The sequence below is a fragment of the Lathamus discolor genome, chromosome 3, assembly GCF_037157495.1.
Source record: "Lathamus discolor isolate bLatDis1 chromosome 3, bLatDis1.hap1, whole genome shotgun sequence".
Taxonomy (NCBI): domain Eukaryota; kingdom Metazoa; phylum Chordata; class Aves; order Psittaciformes; family Psittacidae; genus Lathamus; species Lathamus discolor.
Window position 1 is genome coordinate 144,944,272 of NC_088886.1, and position 25,390 is coordinate 144,969,661.

Here is a 25,390-nt window from a genome sequence, read left to right on the forward strand (position 1 = left end):
GGTTTTTCTTTCCTCTTATTCCAATATTGCTATTCAAAATTATCTAAAGATGAGCCCAAATTAGAAGCTTTTATACCTTCATTGCTAGAGCATCAAGCCTGCAGACCCTGGCTTCATACACAGCTTACCCCAAATAAAGGGTCATTCACATGAGTAAGTCTTAGCAGGCTCAGGTCCAGACCCCAAAGCTGCTTGGGTTTTTTGTTGTTGCCTGGTTTGGGGGATTTGTGTTGTTTGGGGAGATTTTGGGGCTGTTGTTTGATTGTTGGTTTTGTTTTTAACACTGGCAGTATTGCTTGTTTCCTATATGTTAATAGGAAAGGGTTAAGACTATGAACAAGCCAGATTACTAAAGCTGAATTACTCCCACCTCATCCTTATGTAATCACACAAAGAGGGAAACCTTTAGATCAAAACAAACTAGAAAAGGTTAAACAAAATTTAAAACTGCTGCATAAACCAGTTTAAACAAAAAGGTACGAAGATTGATTACTCAAATCTACCTCCTGCCTATTGTTTCAATGAAGTCTAGCACCTCTTGAGCTAAGCTAACTCAGGAATTCCTCTCAGGACCACTGGAATTCTTTCTGCCATTACCTCTGGGGGTGCCATACTTCAGAAAGCTGCCATCCAGCGTTACAGGTTCCTATCAGAGCACAAGCAAACCGCTACCCTCCCTTCAAGTATTTCAATTGACTACGAATACAGCAGCTGTAACAACAAAAACAGGCTTTCTGCCTGTTGCTCAGCCATACACTCTTTTCGGCAAAACATAAGCAGCAAGCTGAAAACAATATAATTTGTCACAAGGAGTTTTAAAAACAATGCAAAGCAGAATGTAATTGCAGAAACTGAACAAGATGGTGAAATTCTGGATTATTGCTGCTCCAGTGGAAAGACAGTGCTGGTGTTGAAACACAACTCCAGTCAGATATAACAAAGGCACAAGGCTTAAGCCAGTTGCACAAAGACAGCAGAGGGTAAAATGCAGGACACTGATTTTTGTTACAGTGATTTCTTTGCATGAAACTAACTGTTAAAGTCTTTTTATAGCTTCTTGGATTTTTTTCAATAAGCACATTACTTACTGCTCAGCATAAGCCCAATTCAATTTGATGACTACCACAATATCATACTAATGTGAAACTGATAGGCTCTTTCATACATTGCACCTCTTGTTTAAAGATAAAGCAAAAAAACCGCTGAGGTATGTCTCATCCTCACACACACACATAGGGCAATTTATAGGCTGTATGTTGCTAACCTCATGTTATCAAGTATGATAATCAATAAAAGATTAACGGGCTCAGAGAGCTGAGCTTGTTCCGCCTGGAGAAGGCTTACAGGAGACCCTAGAGCAGCTTCCAGTGCCTAAAGGGGCCAACAACAAACCTGGAGAGGGGCTTTTTAGAAGGGTCTGTAGGGACATGACAAGGGGGAATGGCTTTAACCTGACAGATGGAAGATTTAGATTAGACATAAGGAACAAGTTCTTTACTGAGGGTGTTGAGGTGCTGGCACAGGGTGCCCAGAGAAGCTGTGGCTGCCCCATCCCTGGCAGTGTTCAAGGCCAGGTTGGATGGGGCTTGGAGCAACCTGCTCTAGTGGAAGGTGTCTCTGCCCATGGCAGGGAGTTGAAACCGGATGACCTTTACGGTCCTAAGCCATTCTACGATTTCACAAACTTACAGTATCACCATTACTTTCTATATTTGCAGACACTTGTAAAAGTACTTTTCTTCAGCAGACAAGGAAGGATTCATACACTCTACAAGCAGTTAGACATCTATGTCAATTGCCTGTATTTTCATAAAATGCAGGGGAAAAGGAGGAAGTCACATCACATGAGCTACCCTCTGATCATACTTGCCTTCAACACTCCCATCAGAAGGGATGAAACCGGCCAATTTCACTACTGGCCAGTGAAAGACAGGTGTATCTTACTCTTATTTGCTAAACATTGCATCACCCAAATATAACAGGACTATAAAAATGCTTATTTTATACTATTTGCAGATGGACAGCTGACAACATACACAAACGAGGTACATTTTCAAGCACAGTTGCCATAACTGAACATGATGTTATCCATGTCAACTGGAACAGTGAAATACTTTGAACTAAATAGTAAATAACTGGCCTGTTATGTTTTCAGCATAACCACCCACTTGATTGTCCAAAGATACATGCTTCCTATACAATGTATTAAGAGCATAATACTGCAACATGCAAAGATTATACCATTTTTTACCGTTTTAATAGAACTTCTTGATCTTTCTTCCCAAACATTAGTGCTCAGCTCCATTGTACAGTGAACATTTGCTTCTCTTTCATAGGATCCAAACATAAATAACCTGAAATAGAAAAGCCTATAGTAAGAACTGTAATACTGTTAATGCTCTAGATATGTTAACTCACCATTCTTAATTTATACACTCTATTATTATCAACATGTACACACAGAGTAGTCCACACTGAAAAGATACCGCAGGCACAGTCTTGTGCCAAAGGAAAGACACTGCCACCCTCTAGTGGAAGAACTCGATAAATAGCAAAGATAACTAAAATTTTTTAGCTATTTTTTCGTTGGGTTTGGGGTTGTGGGTTTTTTTTTTTTCCCTTTTTTTTTTTTTTTTTGCTATTCTGTTTCCATTTTTCTTTTCTTAAATAAAGTGTCCAACCGGCAGACTAGTATTTTTCCATAAAAGTGTAAATTCTGAGGGTTTGGGGAGGTTAAGCAAAATAGCTACAGGTTTTCCATTCTATTCCTAAAATTCACAATATACTGCAGCTCTTCTTTGTTTAAAAGAGTGTTACTGTAAAGTCACCATTTACCACCACTTATGTTCCTGTTTCACTAAACTGGGATCACTGTCCCACATCCTCTCACATCCGTAATATTTTGTGACATAACAAATGAGTGGTTGGTTCTTCATGCACAATACCCTATTCCAGAAGACTATAAGGGTTTTCAGGTAGATATCAGTACTATAAAAGAAAACAAACAATAACCTTTAGCCTACAGAATAGCAATAAAGTTGTACATACTAGCTGGAAGCAGATAAATATTTTGGAATAGAAACTTCAATCTTACTACTTCAAAACACCTGTAAGATTTTAATTCCCCCCCCAAACTTTCTATATGCTTTTGATAAGAGCAGTTTCTAAGCTTTCATCCAAAGTATCTTACCTGCGATTGTGATGCGTTATACAACTCTTCAGATAATAGACAAAAGCTGTCAGAAAAACATGTTAATTTTCTGTTTATTCTGATGCTGTTAAACAGTGTTTCTAGGTTAAATATTCACGAGCAAAAAGTGCATCATCTTCCAGATGTGGAGATATACAGTAAGTATGCTACAAAAATGTAATAAAGCTATTGAAAACAACTTTCACCAACAATGGGAATTGGTAAAATTAAGTCAGTCCTAAAGGCAAACACCTCTCTGGCTATGACAGCTCCCCAAGCTGCACTGCAGCAAGGGCAGCTGAATAAATATTTCTGTTCTAGGTCTCTCTATGAAGAATGCGTTTAACTCATTTTTAGCTGAGTACTTGAATTCATGTGGGAGATAATGGTACCCAGCATACCCGCTTTACCAAGTATCAACTGGGTCAGAAATAGTGGCAGTATCCAGTAACCCCATTCTCAGAGGGACAGTTCCCATGATCTAGGAAAACACCACAAAATCTGATTTCCAGCTTGACTTTCAGCATTCATTTCTCTGTTTCTCTACTGACATGGATATGATTACTGCAGGCAGAAACTCAGAACCCAGAACCAACTGATCAGGTACTTCGTCTGGACAAGACTAAGTTTGTTCAAGGTTACTGGAACTGATGAACTCAAGCTTCCTTTACTTATTTTTAGGCCACCAGGAACCCTCTGTGGCATTTTTGTTCTGCTTTCAGTAGCTGCTTTTGGGTATCACAAGTTTTCCTCAGTGTCTCATTGGTTCAGTCCATTTAAGCTTTTCCACAGCTAACCACTGGTTGCATATGTTTCTTCTTCACCTAGACACATGCTCAGGGAATTTTCCAGGGGTGCTTATTGCCCCTCTAAAATATCAGCACAGTAGCTATTTAGCTTTACTGTATTGGTGGCAACTAACAAAACAAGGCCAGGAGGTAGCTCAGAACAGGCATCATAGAAGAGTTAGGGTTGGAAAGGACCTTAAGATCATCTAGCTTCAATCCTCCTGCCCAGAAGTTTCAGCTAGAACTATAAGATAGTAGTCACTAGGAAAAAAAAAATGACCTGAGATTTCGCCTCACTTTAGGTTACCAACACCCAAGTTGAAGAAACATATTACAAGACAGCAAAACTACATATTTTAATTTTAAAGAGCTCTTCCTGCTGGAGTTTGGAATTCAGTTTCCAGTTTCAGGAAGACAAAAAAGGAAATTTTAACTGCTCCTACACTAAAGGAAATTTTTGTCTGAATCATACCCGTTCTGTATTCTGTAACACAGCTGCAGATAAAGACTGACACTGTATCACAACACACCCAAAACACCCATCTGTTAAGATATATATGTATCTCCTACATATTGAAAGTTTGTAAATCAGTATGAAACGGCATATGAAAGACATCCTGAAACAAAGTTTATAACCCCAGCTATAATTAAACTGATAAAGAAATGTGATTACATTACCACCCAGGTAATTGAAATATGCATACAGAAAGTGAATTTCTGTTCCTTCTCCAATTGTAAATCGGATGGTTCCCTGCAGCAAGCAAGCAAGCATGAGGTAAAGTGATTCAATAGAGTAGCTATGGACATGAACACAGTTAACACAGTTGTTTGTACCTGTCCTGGTTTCCAGTGTGAAAGCTACAAGAATTCCAAGCCATGAAGTGCTTGTCCTCTGATACAGAACAGAAGTGAATGGAGGCTGTGGTCACCTCAGCTCGAGAGCTGAGGCAAGCCAAGAACTTCAAGTCCTTATAGCCATGTTATGCATTCTGCTTTCTGGAAGGCTATCAATGTTCCTGCTTTTTCTAAGATGATGCTAAAGTACAGAACTGGCAAACCTAAAAAGAATCTGGTATGGGCAAAGTACACACAAACCTTTAGTAACATGTTATTACCAGATACGTAGAAAGAAGCCTTTCCTTATTTTTTCATTTCAACTGTGGCCTTTCAATTTGTAAGTACATTAACATAATATTTCCCAAATTTTAAGAAACTCAAAACCAAACTCAATATTCACATACTTAAAGGTGCCACTGCTGCATGCTGAACTCCCAATTTGACAAGTCAGTCCCAGGTATGCTCTGTGGCATTTTAGTAAACTATCTAGGGAAAATCTCCTTGTCTGCAACTGTTATCTATTAAAACAAATGCTGAGTTACAAAGCCTACTTGATGGCACAGTTTTGGAAGAGCCTTCTTGACTAATATAATTGGAGCTTATAGGCTTTAAAGACTTTCTTCACAGTGTACCTTCAAAATTTAACAGTATGTCGCTTTGGTTTTCTCTTTTCCTTAAAACCTTAAGGTAACAACAGATATCGGCGGTTTTGCAATGACTCAGTTCTGTGAGGGCACTGCATTTGTACAAGAAAACTTACATTTTCAGTAAATCAGACAAAAATTTGCAAAACATTCCTTATTATTTACACTAAAGTTCCCATCCTTTGATTCATTTAATTTTAAACATGTGGTAAATTCAATTTTTCTTTCAATAGTATGACAGCAAGGAAACTAATATGGTCAAGCCTGCAACTGAAAAAGAAACAAGCGCAAGAAGTGCAGATATTTGGTCATGTGAATATAGGGAAATTACAACTAGACATTTATAACATATAAGTAGTTTGCTAAATGTTTTATCACTATCGATTTACCACTGTATTTCAGACTTAAATAAGAGAAGTAGCAGAACTCTGTTACCGGAGTAGATGGAATACAAATGCTGTTATCCATAAATTAAGAAGATTTTGTAAAGGGCTGTTGAGTGAAAGCTTGAAAATCTTGAGTTTAGAACTGCATGGAGCAAGGGAAAACAGTGTTTCCTTAGAAGTTCACAGACCTCAGGAGAGGTAGAAGGCAGACAAAAGAGACCATGTAGATCGGAAGAGTAATACTCAACTTCAGAAAGATTAGGAAAACAGAAGTAATTTTTAAAAGCTCAACAAAATGCAAGACTACCGTGTTCCTAAAGGAACTTGGTTCATTGTAATACTAAGAATCACATCCCCCTGATAAGAGACCCTTGCCCACATAGACCCTTACTCACAGAACATGTGCATATATATTATATACTGTGTCTTTAAACAGAGACAAGAATGTAAGAGAACACACTGATTTTTTACTGTGTGAAACTTACAGAAGTTGATAGCTGACACACTGAGGGTGTGCTAGCTTTGTGGAACTATCCTCTTGCGCTCATCTTTGTGCAAATACGAATTTAACAGTATCTCAAAACTTTGTTTGTGAGGCTGGCTTATTGCACACCAGGTGAGTAAGCCCAAATTTGGGACAACATCAATGGTCAAGAATCCTGCTCCAAATTCTGTACAGAAGTCAGGGAACAGCTACTGTACTGACAGTATGCAAACCTTCTGGGGCACTGAGCAAAACTGAAACACACAGAAATTAAAGTGATCTTTCATTCTGGAATGAAAATGATCGCCAAGAAAAATTTTCAGGTCTCGGTGGCAGACATGAGTGAAAAAGCTTTGTGTTTCGGCATGCACTGCTGTACTGTAAAAGAGCCATTGAGAGCAGGCAACCTTCACACCAGCTTGCATATGGTAGCGATAAAAAGGGGAAATTTTGTCACTGTTACTTCCTTACATATTATATATTGTCATTGCTACTTTCATATATATTGTTACATTTCTTCTTCTACTAACAAAATCCTCTATGTGTTTTTCAGCTTCTGTCTCATTCGTATCTTCAGGTGCAAAGTAAGCAAGAGTATTATTCACAGTCTTTGGACAACATTTGTACTTGTTTAGTTCAAAAAAGGATGGGACACCTGCAAGGTCTGGGGAATTACTATGACATCAAGAGTCAGGCATCAAGATTGATATGTGTCTGTTGAGATATTTTCAAATGCCTGTCGAGAAATTCCAAGGCAAATAAACCAGTCAGATTAAGTCAGACCTGAAGCTGAAAAGGCCTGACAAGCCAGCAACTGCCTCCTTTCTCCAGCCATCTGATAAGCATCTGTGACAGCTGAAAATAGTGAAATGATGATGTCAAACTGAGCAATCTGGCTTCTAAACACAATGGAAAGAAACAACACTAGTGATATGTCTGTGATGTTACACAGTGTTTCCGATTCAGGAAAGACATACTATTTAAAAGATTACTTTCCAAACTAGTAACAACTGCACACAACTTGAGAGTTATTTTTGGCCCTCTTGTAATAAAAATTAATGCAGTACTGGACTGAAATTGGAGGCTGCCTCTAAAGAGACATCATGAGTTCCCTGTCTGAGTATGGTAAAGAGAAAGCACTCCTAGCAGCCAAGGAGTGCACAGAGTCATTTAGTATTCCTGTGTCACCGACAGAAAACACCACAAAGCTAGGAAGACAGGTAAGCAGCAATTTTATTGCCAAAAATAATCACTGCTGTGGCCCATACCATCCTTAGAAGCAGAAGAATATCTTCTGGCAATCCACAGCACTGATAAACCACATTAATACAGTAAATACAGTTCAAAGAGCTGTACAAGGCTACAGGGGGAAAAAAAAAAAAGTGCAAAGAGGAGCTCACATGGTCATACAGACAATAAAGAGAACAGGTTAAAAGTCTTGCTGCAAACCAGAGTTCAGTTCATAAAGAGCAGGACAGCACATGACTACATCAAAGCCCAAGCACTACTTGGATAAGATCTAACATAAACCAAGAACTAAGAGGTTTGACAAAAAAAAACCCAAACCAAACAAACCAAGAGCCCACACACCTTTTCTCCAGCTTTAAAGAGAATTAATTTTTTCTTCAGTAAATGAAGTAGATTTCTTCCCATTATTTTGTTCAGGACAAGGACAAACAATGCCTTCTAAAAGTTACTTGGATTAATCTAAGACTAACTGAAACAATTATTTCCCTTTGCTTACAACACAATAGCATAATTACGATATTTATACTGTCCTGGAAAGAGATTCATAATTTGGTGTGCCAAACAGAGTAACACACAAAACCAAATGTCAGGAGGCACAGATTGGTTTGTAACCAGGCAAATTTCAGAAGAAAGGCAAATTCATGCACCCACGCAGAACACAGAAGTGCCTCAGAAACTTACTGCAACTTCCATTTGTTCATTTTTACTTAAAAAATACATTTCTGGATTGGAGTACAATCATGACACCAAAGCTACTCTGTGAATCAAAGCAGGTCTAAGCTACAATTACTACAACCTTAAGAAACATGGGTACAAGCTGAGTCAAGAAAGAGCCAAAGAACACAAACATACCTTGTACATTCAATTAAGGTGACTCTTAGACGACCTTCTGTCAACAGAAGCTCCTGTATACAGAGGTCTCGATCTTCACATTCATCAGGTGGCAATACATGAACTGGAAAAAATGGCTTGAACCTGAAAAATAAAGATTCTTCTTATCTTCATGCAAATGATATAAGTAACACACACACGAATCAGGTTAACAGGTTTACTTTTAATCTCTAACGCCCCTGAAGAGAAATGCTACCCCTCCTACCATATTCATTGGTCCAAAGGAACAAGTAGAAGCTACTAAAGCTTTCTGAATGCAGATGACTGCAGTATATAAAAACAAAGACTGCCTCACAGGAATAGATTGAGTTACGTTTACTGGTGCAGATACTTTTACGAAAGGGGGAAGCTGATCAAATCAGAATACGTTCATGATTACAAACGTGATTTAACACAAGAGCCTTTTTGCAGTAAATATCTTACCAGATCTTACAGTTTTAAGTTTATCTGCATAAAACATAACGGTATCAAAAGGCAGAAATACACTATGACCCTAAAGCATAAATTTTTATGCTAGTGCTGTACTTAGAGGGCTGGTGCATCCTAATAAACGCCACACTTCAGCGATAGAGAATGAAACTACTCTCATTTTGGAAAAACATTTGGTTGCTCTTTTCAGCCAATCTTCTTCAATTAAAATAAAGATGCAGGTATTCTATTTGTCCTCTAGCTTTATTTTTTGGTTGCTCTTTTCAGCCAATCTTCTTGAATTAAAATAAAGATGTAGCTATTCTAACTATTTGTCCTCTAGCTTTATTCCCCCCCATCACAGCATGTGATTCACACAAAAAGCAGTTCAAGACACCGACTGTTTTACACACTTAACTCGCCACATAATTCTCTTTAGTTAGAATATACTAAGTTATAAATACTGGTTTCATTTTTAAGTGATAGTGTCATACATGGCCAAGATCTGATGGAAGGAAGAAGGGGGAGATGCTGCACGGCTGCTGGCCCATCACACGGCTGACACACACATGCAATCCTAACAGCAAGGGCCACAACCCTGCAAATAGGAAGATACCACAGAATCTGCACTAGCATTATACAAACTATTTGAATTCAGTATCCTTCTTTCTGTTTTTTATTTATTGCTCCCATTTCCTAGCACTGTCCCATGCCTCGGTTTCCCTCCTGTCACTGGCACTGCCTTCCAGTGATGATTTCTGTTGAGAAGACAGAAATAGCAGGACATGAGCACCACTGCCTGCAGGATGTATCTGCCATTTCATGAGAAAGAAGTCTTTCATAAGTACTCTTTGCTCAACCATCAGAGGCATCTGCTTGTCACATTCGGAGATCACAATGTGTTCAGGAAACAGTCACATGGATCTGAACTGAGGAGTTTCAGAAATTCAAACAAATAATTAAGCACCCTTTAACTGTCGGCACACTCTTTGGGAGGGAGCTCGATGCTGATTCAGGACACTTCGTTTCTGTATGAGCATCACCCTCATACAGAGCCATGAGAAAGACATTTCTTTTGTTCTTCTTGTGAATACATACAACTCAACACTCCAGCTATTTCCCTGAAATCCAATTCAACTTCTAACTTTAATTTGGTTCCAAGTTTCTCCCTCATTAACTCTTTCAGGAAGAAAATAATTTTGAAATTGGTCAAGTAAAAATAATACTATTTTAAATAGTTTATTCTATTATTTTTAAGTCTATGTATGAAAAATAGGAAGCTATTGGTTTAGGCTTATGAATATACTATAAGAACCAACTCAAAATATGCCTCGTGCACGTACTATCATCTGCTCTGGTATTTTACTCAATCTTCCTTATTATTAAATAAATAGTAAGCATCACAAGGGTAGGGAAAATACCACCAAGATAAGCATGCTATTTTCACTCTACAAGACTTGCTGCCACTTCAGGGCCTGACCACCTCCTTGGTCACACCACAGCATACGCCACCTCACACTTTACACTTTAAGCATGGGCAATGAGAGCCTGTTTTTTCAGGAATGCTTTTTGTCCCCCCAAAATACAGATTTAGCTCAAATTTTGTAAGGCAAAAAAATTGGGAAGATTTAGACAAGCACATTGGAAAATAATACCATGTCTTAAGTGAATAAATTGCTTGTAGGTTTGGGGTATTTTCCAGCATAAATAAACTGCTTTTCAATTAGTAGCAGCAACTGCCTGCATACCTTCTCCCAAAATCTAGTAAAAAATGGGAACCTCAAACTTAAGAGCACCATCAGAAGCCTCAGTGAGCTACTGAAGCAAGAGGATCCAACAGGTTTCCAGCACCTTGCTGAATTTCTGCAAATGCCTAGCTTAAAGTGTCAGCACTGATAAAGTCCCTTATATATACACCACAGAAGAGCCTGCAGGCCACTTAACGCCCACAAACACAGCCAAATCTATTTTCAGTATTCAAAGTAAGGACAAAAGAAAAAGAACAAAATAACAGACTAAAATATATTACATTCCAGTAAGGACGCAGACATTTCTACCTATATATTCAAACAAAAACCATCATCTAAGTAACCTAAGAGCCAAGTGTTCAGTGCAGCACACGCTGCTATCTTTTGCTGCATCATGGAAAGATGAAATAATCTCCCAAGAAAAATGACTTGTTTTGAGGATTAAGATATACAATTTACTGTAATTTTGATTTGTTTTCAAAATTACGTGAATTAAAGAAGAAAAAATGCTAGCACACTAGTACAGTTATATACAGTAATATGCAAAATACTTAACAGTGTCTGCTGGACTTGGTGCAGCACTAGTTGCTTTTTCTACAAATATGGGATTAAAAAGCAGTCACATAATTTTTAATTTACAAGTGCTTATTTTCACATTCTTTTACCACTGCAACTAATTTGCAAAATCCCTAGCAAAAAAACCCTACACGTTACCTATTTACATTGGCATTAGCAATGTACAAAGCGTTAATATCCCACATTAAATGCATTTTACTGTTTAAATGCTGTGTTGTAAAGTTCAAAGGCTTCAGAGCAGCACTTACCTATTTAAGGCAATTTACTGAGAGCTTGTACACTTCTAAAATTAACTATCAGACAAATTACTATTTCAAGCAGATTGCAATTACATGGTAGGTAAGTGAACTGCTGACAGAAGATATACAAGTACAAGATAACTTAAATTTATTTGGAAAGAGTTTCCTACTGGGAACTGGCGAATTAATACAGACCCAGACAGCGACAGTTGGTAAGAGGCCAGATTCCATTCGTTTGAGTTCTAAAACCACAACCTGCAATTCATGCACACACCCAAGTCAGGTTCTCCCATCGGAGAGCTCTCCCCACGTAGGGAAAGCATTTGAGCCCCCCTACCTTTTGAAAACACATCCCCAATAACAAAAGGCACTTGGGCGAGTGTGTTCTTACAGGGCCATCCATGCTGCAGTTTTGTTCAGCCTAGCAGGAACGCAGCAGAGCAGCAATGGATGTTTTCTCTGCGGAGAAACCAGACTCTCCACCTCTGCAATGTCTAATTTTCCTGCTTGAAAACAATCACATTGCCAGACAAGTGCAATTGTGAATTTTGAAATAAATTCATTTAAAGCATTTGCAGTAGGGACAACAAAACACCTTTTAATATGAAAGCTAAGCTGTATTTCATCTAATTAAAGTAGACTTTTAGCTGATAGTGCCAATAACACAATTCAGTGAACGAGACAAGAGATACAAACTCCATTCCCAAGCCCTGCAGACTACAGTACCTTTGGTGATTCAGTATCTTTCTATCCCAGACTTTCCTATGTAAGGAGAAATAGATTTCCTATCATCCTGGGATCCTTATTATAATGTAGGACTTGCTGTATTAAACACCTTGTGTAAATAACCTTGCTGTAACTTCCATAATAGCTTTAACAATGTAATTTGCTACCCTCTAATGTTTAATCCATCTCTGAAGAGCAAAAATCCACCAGTAAATGCTTTAGAGAAATTCATCACACTGACAAAGACTCTATCCTACTAGCAAGTCTCTATTCAAAAAGTCTATAGAGAAACTTTGACAGCAAACTAAACTCCTCAGTTAATCTGAGCCGCTCTCTGCCCTCCCCACAGCAGTCATCCCAGGATCTGGTCAGGTCTGGTATGCTGCTCCCATAAATTCAAGGCTTTCACTTTGCAAACTCTGAACAAGAAAAAAAAATGTTTTCTATTTGGCTGTCTAGATCTTTAAGCACTCATCCAGTATTCTCAGCTCCTTTTCCTGACTTCAACCGGTAACCAAAAAAGTTAGTGGACCTCCATCAGCGGGGAATAAGCCCTCAACAAATGGTTTGCAATTGGTCCACTCTGCTGCAGCCAGAGAAAAAAGTTTTAAGCCATGGCAATGGAACGGGGAAATCTAGGAGTTGCTCCTGACAGTACAACAGACAGTACAATGTTACTAAAGGTACTTTTAAGAAATACAGTACCTTTCTATACACCGCTGAGCTGCTACAAGTTTCTTCAAGGCAGATTTTCATTGCATCTATATTTGACCCCTTTCAAGTGGGGTCTATTGCTGCCATCTCCTTAGTCAGCAAGGTCAAAAGGCAAAATTCATGCTCATGTCACAAATCCTCGACCTACAAACAGGATTACACCAATTCAATCTGTATATCCAAAAGCCTCTTTTTCAGTTCCAAACCTGTGCTATTGAACTACCAGAAGTAAGGCAGATTTTATGGGGGAAGAGATTTTACTGCCTTTAAACCATATTTGTTAAGCCTTTGTAAGCTTTTCATCATCTCCATAGGAGCATAATAGGCACATCATTGCTATTCGAGCAAACAGACCCCTTATACCCCTGCCCCAAAACTGTGCTTGGATAGGACATGCTATTAAAATAAAAGAAGTCCTTAAAAGTGCCTTCTTTGAGATGCTTACAGTGTGTTTTCAATTTGCTTTTAAATTATCAGTCTCCCTCCACAAATTTATCATATTATTTGTCCAGAAGTCTGAAATTCAAATAGCACACTATTAAGAAAATGTTATTTAAAAGCCACCATTTTAACTTAGAGGAATATCCATCAATCAAACTTCAAGTGAAATTTTAGTGAGTGCAAAAGAAACACCCCTATAGAAATAGTATTTAAAAGAAGCTGTTGGGTAGCGAGTATGTTTCTCAAAGAAAACCACAAGACACAAACAGCAAAAAGAAAAGTAATTCCACATAAGGAATTAGGTTAGATGACTATACTGAAAGATAATTAAGATAAAGTTGCTCAATTAATGTACAGGATTTAAAAGTTATACTCTAAAATAGCACAATACTGAGCTCTTCCCACATACCAAGCACAGCAAAAAGTGTTTCCAGACACACAGCATGCAGTCAGAATGTCTCCTTCACACGAAAGACTTCTACGCTCCGTTTGTTCCATATTTCACAGAGTCACTTTAGTGGCTCATTTGCTCTCATCTCATCACCACCTCACTCTGGATGTCTAAATCAAAATTACATCTGAAAAAACAACCCCTAAACAAATCCAGTTTGTTCCTTTCATTTGGGGTGCTTTCAGCCCCTGAATAACGCTATTGTTCCCTCCAGTTGCCAGGTCTGTGGGAGAGGAACTCACCTACTTGGAACAAGACTGTAATTCAATGGTTTAGTTTTAGAAATGTCTGACCTCTATTCCCATTAATTTGTACTCACTATTCTGTGATAATTCTGTCGTGGTCCTTTAGCCAACTTCTAACAGAGAAGAGGACAGAAGTCTTTTATACCTTAGTTTAATTACCCTACAACCTAAATTAACTGCTCCCACTAGTACCTACTAAACTACAGTATTCCTGGTTGCATGAGGAAATCTATTAAGAACCGAGACAAAAATGTCAATGTATCTGGCCAAAGATAACCATGCACTTATGTGTTTCTGTTCATTGTGTCAGCTAAGAATATCCAGAAGCACAAATTGTTAAGGACAGAAACAAACTTCAAAAGTTCTCTGTACTCTACCTCCTGCTTGCAGAAGCAGAAGGTTACAGCTTTATTTGTAAATGCAGTAGGAGGCTCGGATTTTGCAGAGCTTTTGCTAAGAAGCAAGAACATTTTTCAATAATAAATTACAGGAAAAGTTTTAAATTATTCTCTGGATTTATCAAGGAAGTTTGATACCTAAACCAGGGGTTTAAAATTACTGGATATCTGTTTAAGGCCATCAATCACTCGTATGAATTCCAGTACTACTCTGCTGTCATAAAGATTAAACATCATCAGGTTTATGAATGTTTTAATTGATTTACATTAACTAAACATTTAAATCTTAATAAAAAAGGCAGAGAGAGAGCTTAAATCTTAACAGCGCCTGCCAGCTAAAAATGCAAGTATATTTAGCATAAAGTTACTTTGAATACATTGCAAGTCTTATGCTTTTGTTTACCACTCTAAGTTAAAACTAAATCAAAATCTAAAGTCAGACTATGTTTAGTAAAGCATCAATTTACTTTTGTCAATACTACTGTATTTGCAGATTCTAATATCCAAAATCCTTTTGAAAGAGCAACTGCTGTATTTACTTTCAGTTCAGGGAGTTCTCAAAAGCTTCACTTAATTACAGAACAGAACTCACTAATTTTTACATTGCCTTTATTATCTGATTTACAGAAAAATAAGTCATATGCTTGTAAAGTGTATAAACTTCAAAAAGTGTGATTGACACCGGATATTTTAAGTCATTTAAAAAATCCTCCATTTCTGCTCTGTGTGTAATTTAAGATGAAGTTTACTCCTACAAAAATGGTATTACAACCCACTCCTAAAATGGCACGATCACATTGGTAAGATTTTAAAAGTACTTCTCAGCCAACATTTAAAATTGTTCCTGTTGGGTATTATAATGCAAATAGCTTATACTGTTCTTCACACTGAAGATATAAAAATGGAGCTCATCCTTACTTTGGAAAGAATTAGTAAGTTGTTGGTTTGGGTTTTGTTTGTTTTAAAGTAGTTTTTAAAGTACCACTACTGTAGATTTTGCAAAAGCAATTCACCAGCTTCTACCAATTTCACAAGGAACAGAGCTGCAGAATTGTGTCAGTATTCATATTCAGGGGACTTTAGTAATTGAAATCATACTCTTCCTCCGTACAGAAATCTACTGATTTCAGTTTTACCCACAGCCATGAAAATCTGGCTTACAAACACCCTCAAAAACTTTAAGAGTGGGGTTATTTTCTAGGAAACTTTATGGAAAACTGCAAATCAGTATTAGTACTCCACCCACTGTCTTACAGGATATTCTGCCACAGGCATGTGGGAGGCTCATATACACATAAGATCTCAACATATGAGCAGTCACTTTTTAAATCAAGACGTCCACAAAAATAAAGGATTTTATTATTCAGGGTTGGCTTCCCCCCCCCCTCCCCCCTTCAAATATGTTTCACACACTTCCAGACTCTTAAAACTACAGTCGTCTTTCTTATGGTGGTATCAGTACCTCTGACATACATCTTGAATCAGACACTCAAGATACTTTTAAAACCTTAAGATCTATTTACAAAAATAAATAAAAGAACAAATTTAAAGAATCAAGTAGCTCCTTCAATACAGTACTTTATTTTTCCTGCTTATATGACACAAGTCATTGTAAATACAGCTCTTAAAGATTTCCCACTGCTGTCTGTACTGAAATAGCCACAGGTAAAGAAAGAGATCTTAAATCAGGCTTATCAAAACTACTTTCTTATCAGCACAAACAACATCAATTCGACCATGCACAGACTTTTTTTGCATTTAAAGAACACTAGTTTCCCAAATTTTAAATTCCATAAATACTGGAAAAGCTTATTTAATGCAGTCAATGCCTGTTTGATCTCTGAGTTTTCCTGTGCCTTTTTTTAAACTGAATATGACCTAGCTGAAGCCAACCGTTGGTTCAAATTTAGAGAAAGAGATAAAAATCCTGCTACAGTTCAGTCTCAGGATGAAGACAAAATTTCCCTGTCTAACCAGGAAGCCTGAATCGCTGTGGCACTGCTCCAAATGGGACAGAAGATGCAGAATATGCTCTTGTTCACACAGAGCTGGAAAAGAGGCAGGTGTGGTTCTGCAACCATCTTCTAGGCATTCAAGGAGAACAGCAACAGGGGAAAAAAAAACACCACAAACCCTCAAACAAATAAACCCAAGCCACCTCAAAAATCTACCTTTAGCCAGTTGGATTAGAAACTGGTTCCAGGAACTCATGCAAAGGGCTAGCTTTTCCTCAGTTCAGCAACATATTCTCCCATAAGGAGGTCTCAAATCTCTCTACAAACATCACCTCTCTTCAATCCTGGTCAGTGTAAAATGATGTTGATGTTCCAATAGAAGTCTAAATTCTGAACACAACTCATTCATTGGGCTCAGGAGTTCGAATCCTCTGCTCTGAACACCAGCCTATGTCCATATGAAAACTAATAAGATCCTCTTAGACAGAAAATGACTGTCTCACTGCTGAAAACAGTCTGACAGCTGTAAACCAATTCTAGACATGACAGCTTTCCGAGGTTTATCCTCACTCCTCCAGTTAGTTTTAAAAATGCTCAAACGACAGAAGCTTCTCCTCAATCTACTTTTATCTAGTCACTTCTGACAAGACAGAAGATGGTCCAGTTCATGCCTTTAAAGTCTTCCAAAGTGGTGAAGACAGTCTAGCTCAAGATTAGTAGTAACCATTCTCAAAGCTGAGATGACTGACAGCTCACTTTAAAGCCATAAACAGCAATAATAAAGGATCTGTCTCCTAGACAGCTCAGCAATTCAGACTGCAGTGGTGGGGAGGGTACTGATGGGAACCAAGGGACACACCACATACTTGCCCCTCAAGCAACGGTGTCACCATTTGTTGAGTCACAGTATCACTAATTGAGCTCATACTGTACAGGAACAGGATCAAGCAACACAGAAGCTGAGTCTGGATGTGACCTGTGGCACCACTGTTGGCAGTCAAATACAGGAGGGGCTTCAGAGATTAATTCTTCTACTTTGCAAATCCTGCACCACTGATGGCAAGTTACAGTTAGGACTTGTGATTACACTGGAAATCAGCAGCTGCTCAAAATTACCATAATCTTCTCCCACCATCCCCACAATGAATTTGAGTATTTTCTCTTATTTGCCCTTCTTTAAGTGGAACAGGAAAAGAACAAAAATCTGAGTTTTTGTGGTATTGTTTTAAAACAATACCAATGACTAACATTGCTGTTACCACCCCACCTCCCCCTGTAATACACTGGGCTCTTTGCTTGGCAACAATTAGTTTTGTTTATTCTACCATATTGTATTAAGTTTTGTTAGCAAATATGAAGAGTTATTCTTAAAAATATATATGTATTTATTTATATATATATATATAAAAACTGTTGAAGTTACATTGCATCATTTCCACTGTTTAATTACTTAGGAATTATTCACCAAGCCAGATCACCCACAGCAGTGGTTCAAACACCATCATGAAATCTTCTGTCATGCCACTGCAACACAATGATCTTCCAATTTCTACTCTTCCTATTTCAGATCAGGCAAAGAGGTTCCATTAAAATTGATATAGTAAGATCTATCGAAAACTTAGCATTAAGACTAAGTTAAGAAAGCCAGGAACAAAGTATGTGAATGCTCTGATTCCCATTAGATATCCACAGATCATTTTAAAATATAGGACAAATAATTTTGTAAATGTACATGTCAAATTGTCTCTAAGTTTTACAGTTAAAGCAACACAAAATTGCTAGAAGTATTCCCAAATGATGATCCTAATTTAATTTTACGCTAGTCATATCTGGTAGTTAATCACTGCCTTTGAGTATGTGGAACAGTCTGATTAACTCTATCATCAGCTCATTTCTGTAATACAGTCTTCACTGCAGACAGATTTTTTATGACATCTGGTAAGACTTCAGAAATGTGAAACTATACTGCTTTAATAGAATCCCTGCATTTTCCATTACACGAAACAGCTTTAATGGAGAGGGCTCACAGGCTGCTCTGCTGCACTACAGCGTAGCTACAAGCTGAACAGGGGAATTAAGAAATTATAAAGGCAAGTTGTTTCCACGTGGTTTTAAAGCTACAAATCTAAAAATAAATTACAAACTAAATTACAATCCTAAACAAAATAAATTCTAAACTAAAATAAATTACAATAGCTGGAGGGGGGCAATCAAAGCAGTTCTTCAGAGTTTAAAACATTTTCTGCCTTTCCCTCCTCTCACAAAAAAATAAGGGTTTTCCTCCTTTTCCTTTCTGTTGCACCCAGCATCTCCTTGGCAGTTTTCATACCTATATATGGCCACAGAAAAGTCTAAAATGCTGTAGGGCTGCAGCTGGGTCCTGTAGTAAACAGAGATGCACTCCCAAGTCCTAAGAGGGCTTACGAACCCAGGCAGAGCTCCATGAAGCAAGAGTCCCTCCAGAATGAAGGGTGCTTACGAAAGCAGATACACCCAAATGGCTTTGTGCAGGTGTGACAAAGAAGTCCAAGCTACCAAACCCAACACAGCACATACCCAGTTTGCTGGGTATAGCAATTTAGAAGCACGTATGACATCTCATACACAAACATTCCTCTGTTGTTGGGCACTTTAACTGTACTGTAGAACCTTTCTTTGCAATACAAACGTATCTGTCAACTGAAGGTTTCATTGCAGATTTTTTCCACTAATTTACCAGATACATTGGGTGGGATCATTGACCACTTTGGAGGTCTGAATTCCGGCTTAGATTTGATTGGCTTGTGAAACAACTGCCATTTATTAAGCAATGAAGGTAAGTAACAACAGGAAAAGCATCCAAAGCTTTGTGTGGATCTGACTCTCGTCTCTCTACCGAGATGAACAACAAAGCAGCAATAAATTCTTCAGTTTAACCAGAAACTCAGTGACTGGAACAGGACCTACTCAAATTATTTAGAAGTTCTGTGTTCCGGTTAGTATGTCACAATTAAGCTGACAAATGTTTATAAAATAATGACTCCTAAACCCCTTCACACAAACTGGCATTCACATTCATTTCCAAAATGAGAATTTATTCACTGTTATAAACAAGCCCTCTTCAACCCTTGAACATCAAAACAAACACTTTCAGCAGAGCATTTTTTCTTCCTTATAAAAAAGACTGATATTCATGTAAGCCACAGAATGGAACCTGCTCAAAGCAAATTGTTCCCAGCTAACACTTGTAATATTGGATGTTGCTTTCTTTTGGACAAAAGCAGTTTTGAGATCATTCTGCAAAGGTTTCTGCAGTTTCACAATTGATGTATTCTAGCAGACTGCAGTGGCATTATCTATTAAATTAGCAAACTGCATAGGCAAGTCTACAATAATTATGGAGAGAAGGGTACAATACAGCTTTATTAATCCTAGAAGTTTTAAAGTCTTCTACTGTTCTCTAAGTAACAATAATATCAAGAATAACCAAATGCTGAAGTAGTTTTAAATCAAAACAAGTGTGAATATGAACTGTAAACACAGGAGCATATCGGGTGATGTCAGGAAATCTCTGCAGGAATGCAGAATAAGCAGTTTCCCATAGAAACCCAGCAACGTGAAAGCACTTTCTCCAATAGTGAAACCGGCAGCCTGAGACTAAGCCTCACAGTCACTGGAACACCACTTCAATCTACCACACTCATTACTGAAACCTACTCCTTACCCAGGCTGCTTATTCAAGGGCTTTCTTATCAGCTATCATTTGCTAATAAAAAGATTAAGTATTTCACATGACTAATATATAGAAAATAAGTTCTACAAGAGACTCGTATGTTTTAACATCATATGAGCTACTACTGAGATCTGTATTAGCTACCCATTTTTAGACACACATTCTGCACCCCCGTTCCTTGAAGTAATCTCCTTCAAGGAGAGTTCAGTGTTCAGCTTTGTGTGACAGGCAGGGAATATTAACAGACACCAAGAATTATAATACAGCCTGTAGAAGGCGATTCAGAATATCCCAGCTCTAGTGTCTGAACAGAGCTACCTGCTCCAACAGACAGGCTTAGAGCCAAGCTCAAACATTTGTTAGATGCCACAGTCTGGCAATGTGATTAACTCCTATATAGACTCATGGATATAATACAGCCTGTAGAAGGCGATTCAGAATATCCCAGCTCTAGTGTCTGAACAGAGCTACCTGCTCCAACAGACAGGCTTAGAGCCAAGCTCAAACATTTGTTAGATGCCACAGTCTGGCAATGTGATTAACTCCTATATAGACTCATGGAACATCCTATACTGATTTGGAAATAAGTTGCCTTTAAAAAAATAGAAAGTGCTACTGCTTAATTTGTACTTTAAGAAGTTATACAAATTACGCCAGCTGAAAAAAAAGTATTTATTCTCACTGAGCAGCAAGATCAACTTAGATGCTTAAAAACAGAGCTCAGATGAACAGCAGTGTGAAGTCTCAATGTTAGCATATACAAAATGTCATGAAGTAGCAAATAAATCTTGATTTTTCAGAGCCTTCATTCACTATCCAAATGAAAGATATTCACTGAAGGATTAAGACCAAGGAACTATTAAATACAAAATACCAAAGGTGTTAAATGAGGTAATTTTCATTATTATTGGACAAAGAATCTTTTATATATTGTTTCAAGCAAGAGAAGTTGAAGGAGGTTTTATTTTCCTGTCAGACCAATTAACCTTAAACCTTAATGGATTGCTATCTGCAGCAAATGCAAACAGTAAGCACCAAAACTTATTCGTCTTCATCCATTTCTCTCCAACTGAGTTTATTTTTTTGTTCCCAATTATGCTTTTCCAGTTTCTTCATTAGTCCAGCTCAAGCGAGTGCTGTATTAGTTCCTCACTCTTGCAGGTACAAAAAAGTAAAATTTGCTGACTAATCACAGGAAAAGGCTCACTCTTAACCTGAGAAGAGTGCTATCTGTATACTGGAAATGTCCAACATGTCATTCATTAAATCTGACTTTATCATGAACAAGTTTCAAACTGCCATTCTTTCAGAATTACAGCTTTCCAGTGTGAAAGCCTGTGAAGTGCTGGAACTGGGGAAGACAACTAAAAGGTTTTAACGCCCCTAGAACCAATAGATTTTAAACTTGGTATCTACCTAAGGAGATTTAGATACATACTTTGTACTACAGACTTTAATCTGAAGAAAAATGTATTTAGTGACCATCTAGACACAACATATGTCTGAGATAGACTATTCCCAAAATAAAGACAATAAAATACCTCTGCACTACGAAAAGCTTCCTTCTACCCATGTAGCACTCAAAGAAATGAGAATATTTAATGTTCCAGAGTTTGATTTTGTTTACTGTGCATAAGGTTCCCTACAGATCCATTTATTGAAGTCCTGTACGAATAACTACTTGTCCCTGCACTATAATCTTCCAAGCATGAAGCTACTGTCTGCAGACAGATCTGCTGATTCCAATTACTGCTGCTTGCCATTAGCAGAACAAGTATCTATGCTAGCATCATTCAGAGCTTTATGCCTCTGCAGGCAAAAGGACTCAGACCCTGGGGTCTTTTTTAATGCTTCTGTATACTGGAAGATTTTTGCACCTAGAACAGGCATGGCACTAAAAAAACCAACAACCAACCACACACAAAAAAAAACAAACCCAAAACGTGCCTCACAGACTTAACTAGTAAGAGAAACTTGTATCAACTACAATAGAAATCTACTCAGGAAAAGAATATCCATATCCTCTCCCTTTGCAGAAGCTCCAGAGAAAGTAGATATCTCTACTGGCTGCTAATTTCTGAAGACATGCTCACAATCCCAATCTCTACAATTATTTCTGGTATTCCCGAGTATAACCTCATCATATGAATAATACATACTTTTTTTTATTTTATACTTTTTCCAATACCTCTATTGCCATACTATGAAGTCATTTCTATTATAAAGCACACTTCAAATCAATAGCTACTTACATCTCAGCTTCAGTTTTGCCAAAAATAAGAAACTGCTGTGTAACTCTCAAATTGCATTCTATAATGGTAAATTAAAATAGGCTTGTTTAATGGTTCTTCCCAGTGAAATTCAATATAGCCCCAGCTTCCAAATACAGCACAAAACTATTTAACATGACTAACTATATTGCAAATGATCAGTTCCAAGGATAATTCACGTTGGAAGGGACCTAAGGAGGTCATCTAAATACCTGATACAGAAATACTGAAAGTAACGCTTTGTGAGATCGCTTCTTAAGAAAATAAAAGTTATTCCACTCTGTGGTAGCATGCGCTAAAATAAAGCACAGTGTAGTTTCTCAAACAGGCCAGTATCAAAAAATGTTAGCTCTTTTTAATGTAACAAACTGAGAACTTAAAATATTCTTAAAATATAGAGAAGTGAATCACTGCTTAGGCAATACTTAATCTGCTTAGAACCTAAAGGGATGAACTTGCAAGACCTTGAATTTAGAAAAAAACAGTAGCTGTCAGATTTTTGACACCATTATTAAATACCAGGAAGTTAAATTCTGGACGGAGACTAGACTGCAAGTACTTCCTCCTCGCCCTTTACATACAAAGGCAAAAGATTAATAAGCAAGGTACAGCTTATTACAGAACTGAGAGATGAATCTGTGACCACTACAATGGCACAAGCAAGGACACAGACACCTGAAATAGACCTTACTGTATGTCTTTAAATACTAAACACACTCTGGCAACACTAGTAACTACAGCTTAATGTTAACCACTTTATCCTACTATTAAAAGGACATGATACAGAAAGTTAAAACAAACATGAACAATGCCTACAGTAGTACTATTAAAGAACTGTTTGAGTGTACACAATGAAAAACCAAAGGTCAGATTCAGGCAACTAAATAAATTCCACTTTGTGCTGATACTTAATGTCTACCACCTGCTCTAGTAAAAGAGATCTATGTAACAGTGTCAAGTCAAGCTACCGCAAGGAGGCTGACTGACTGCGTGTGGTCCTGAGAGTGCCAGCCTTAGGATTTTGGGACACAGCTGGTGGGTCAGCAGCTGCCCTGCAGAACATCAACAGTTGACATCTCAACCAAACAATGGGGAAGCCAAGGCTTTCCATGCTCCTTCTCATGCTCCAGTCACTGGCCAGCTTGACTTAGAACTAAGAAAAGTGCAATTTAAACAGTTAATTCAAGTCAAAATAGACTTATGGAGTATGCAAATACCTAAATGATACCTATAGTTCTTTATTACCTCAGTGAGAATAGGGCTAGTTATTAAAAACTAATCTTGTCTTGCAGTTATCCGGTTTCTCAAGAGTGTACCAGAACTCCTGTATATTGGAGCAGGGAGGGGAAAAAAAAATTAAAAAAAAAAAAATAAATAATGGATTATTTTAGATCTTCCCCACATCTACACACGAAACTGACAGACAACATTTTCAGAAAAGCTGTTTGCATTTCTATCACAACACAGTAATACATTAAGATTCAAGCCAATCATTAACCAGTAGTAACTCTCGCTACTATCAACCGAATTGCACAGATTCTTTATCAATGATGACTGAAACAAAAACCAACGTGCCATTCACTGAATTTTACCAACAGCCCTGATTACAAAGATGTAAGCAAATTCTACTGTATGAGATAGCAATTACCATTCAATGGCAGAGCAGCTTCAAAACAGGGTGTTTTGCCAGGCACAAACACATTTCTTAAAGAGCCAAAAGTGATTAGATGCTATTAGAATAGCACAGAAACTACTACTTACTCATTTAGACATAAAGTGCATCCCTCCTTTTTCAATTAGTAGACAATTGCTTTTATGGAGAAAACTGTACATAACACACAAGGCAAACTTTAAAATGCATTTACTAGTCTACATGGCCTCTCCACAAAGACAGTTAAGAGCGGATCAGGAATGCAAGCTGCCTTCTTCCACTTTGCAGCTGTAGTTACACACAGCACAAAGTCACTCCTAGCAATGGATGATACAAGAGATGCTGATGTTACTAATCACTGCATAAAGCTTTATACATAACTGGAAAGCATGTGTGTAATAATTTGGCTGTAGCAATAGGCAGTGCATGAATGAAGACACAAAACTTTTTTAATGCAGTATTTAGTTAAATTGGAGAGGGGGATCTGCTTTACACAACTTAGTTGTACGACGTTCAAAAGCAACTATTCGTAAAAATTCTCTTCTCATGTCATTTACTAACAAGAAATAACCTCTAGAAGTTGCCTAATACAAGAAGACAAAGAAAACTGTATTTTTTTTTAATGCTACTTAACATCCTGTTTCAATATAAAATTCCTTTGTGGACTTCAGTCTGGAAACCACCAGGGTAACAAAGTGCACCTCTTAGCCAACTGAAAAGAGAACTCCTCACACTCCAAGAGCTTTTGTGTACAAGATTGTAAATAAATCTTTGAATAGCAGTAATTACAAACTTACTTGAGCAAGAGTAAAGAGACATCAAAAAGATTTTGAACTACACACAGAAGCAAATACTATGTATTTAAATAAAAGGTACATAGGCCATAGGGAAAAATGGGAGAGGATAAGCACATTCCCTGTAGATGAGGAACTGTTCAGCTTTAAGTAAGGTAACAGGTTATTATGCAATTGTGACAACTCTCCTGACTTCTTCCTATACATTCATTGCTAAGGAATATATTAACATACCATAACCCCAAGCCAATGTATTCTTACAAATTCAATTAAAAATATTGTTTTGCATCTTATCAGCAGGGGGCTTGATTTGTGAAGTCAGTTCTCCATACCATCTAAACCACAATGTCCCAATTCTCAACTAAGCCACCACATAAAAGTGTATTGTTACTACTCGGCTCTTGCCATGTTTTGCTGTCTAGGCATCTACCTGCATAAATTCATCTGAGACACTGGTGGAGAATAAAGGTTTTCAGTCTTTGTTCCACAAAATCTTGGGCAACTGTGGACAGCTAAAAGTTCAAAGATAGCTAAAGGTTCCCAAGCATGGGTCTGTGTTCCCACTTGAAGCTTTAAAGGCAAAGTTCTAGACGG

At 37.7% G+C, this 25,390-nt stretch overlaps 1 protein-coding gene across 2 annotated transcripts in view; it reads right to left on the bottom strand.

The window, feature by feature from the left end:
- Positions 1-25,390, bottom strand: part of PDZD8 (PDZ domain containing 8) — a 62,810-nt gene that overhangs the window by 34,378 nt on the left and 3,042 nt on the right. For both annotated transcript variants that reach the window (XM_065672354.1, XM_065672353.1), the window contains 2 exons: positions 8,430-8,552; positions 2,252-2,354 (listed from right to left, as the gene is read on the bottom strand). In XM_065672354.1, coding sequence (XP_065528426.1) covers positions 2,252-2,354; positions 8,430-8,552 — 226 coding nt within the window. The remainder of the gene's footprint in view (positions 1-2,251; positions 2,355-8,429; positions 8,553-25,390) is intronic.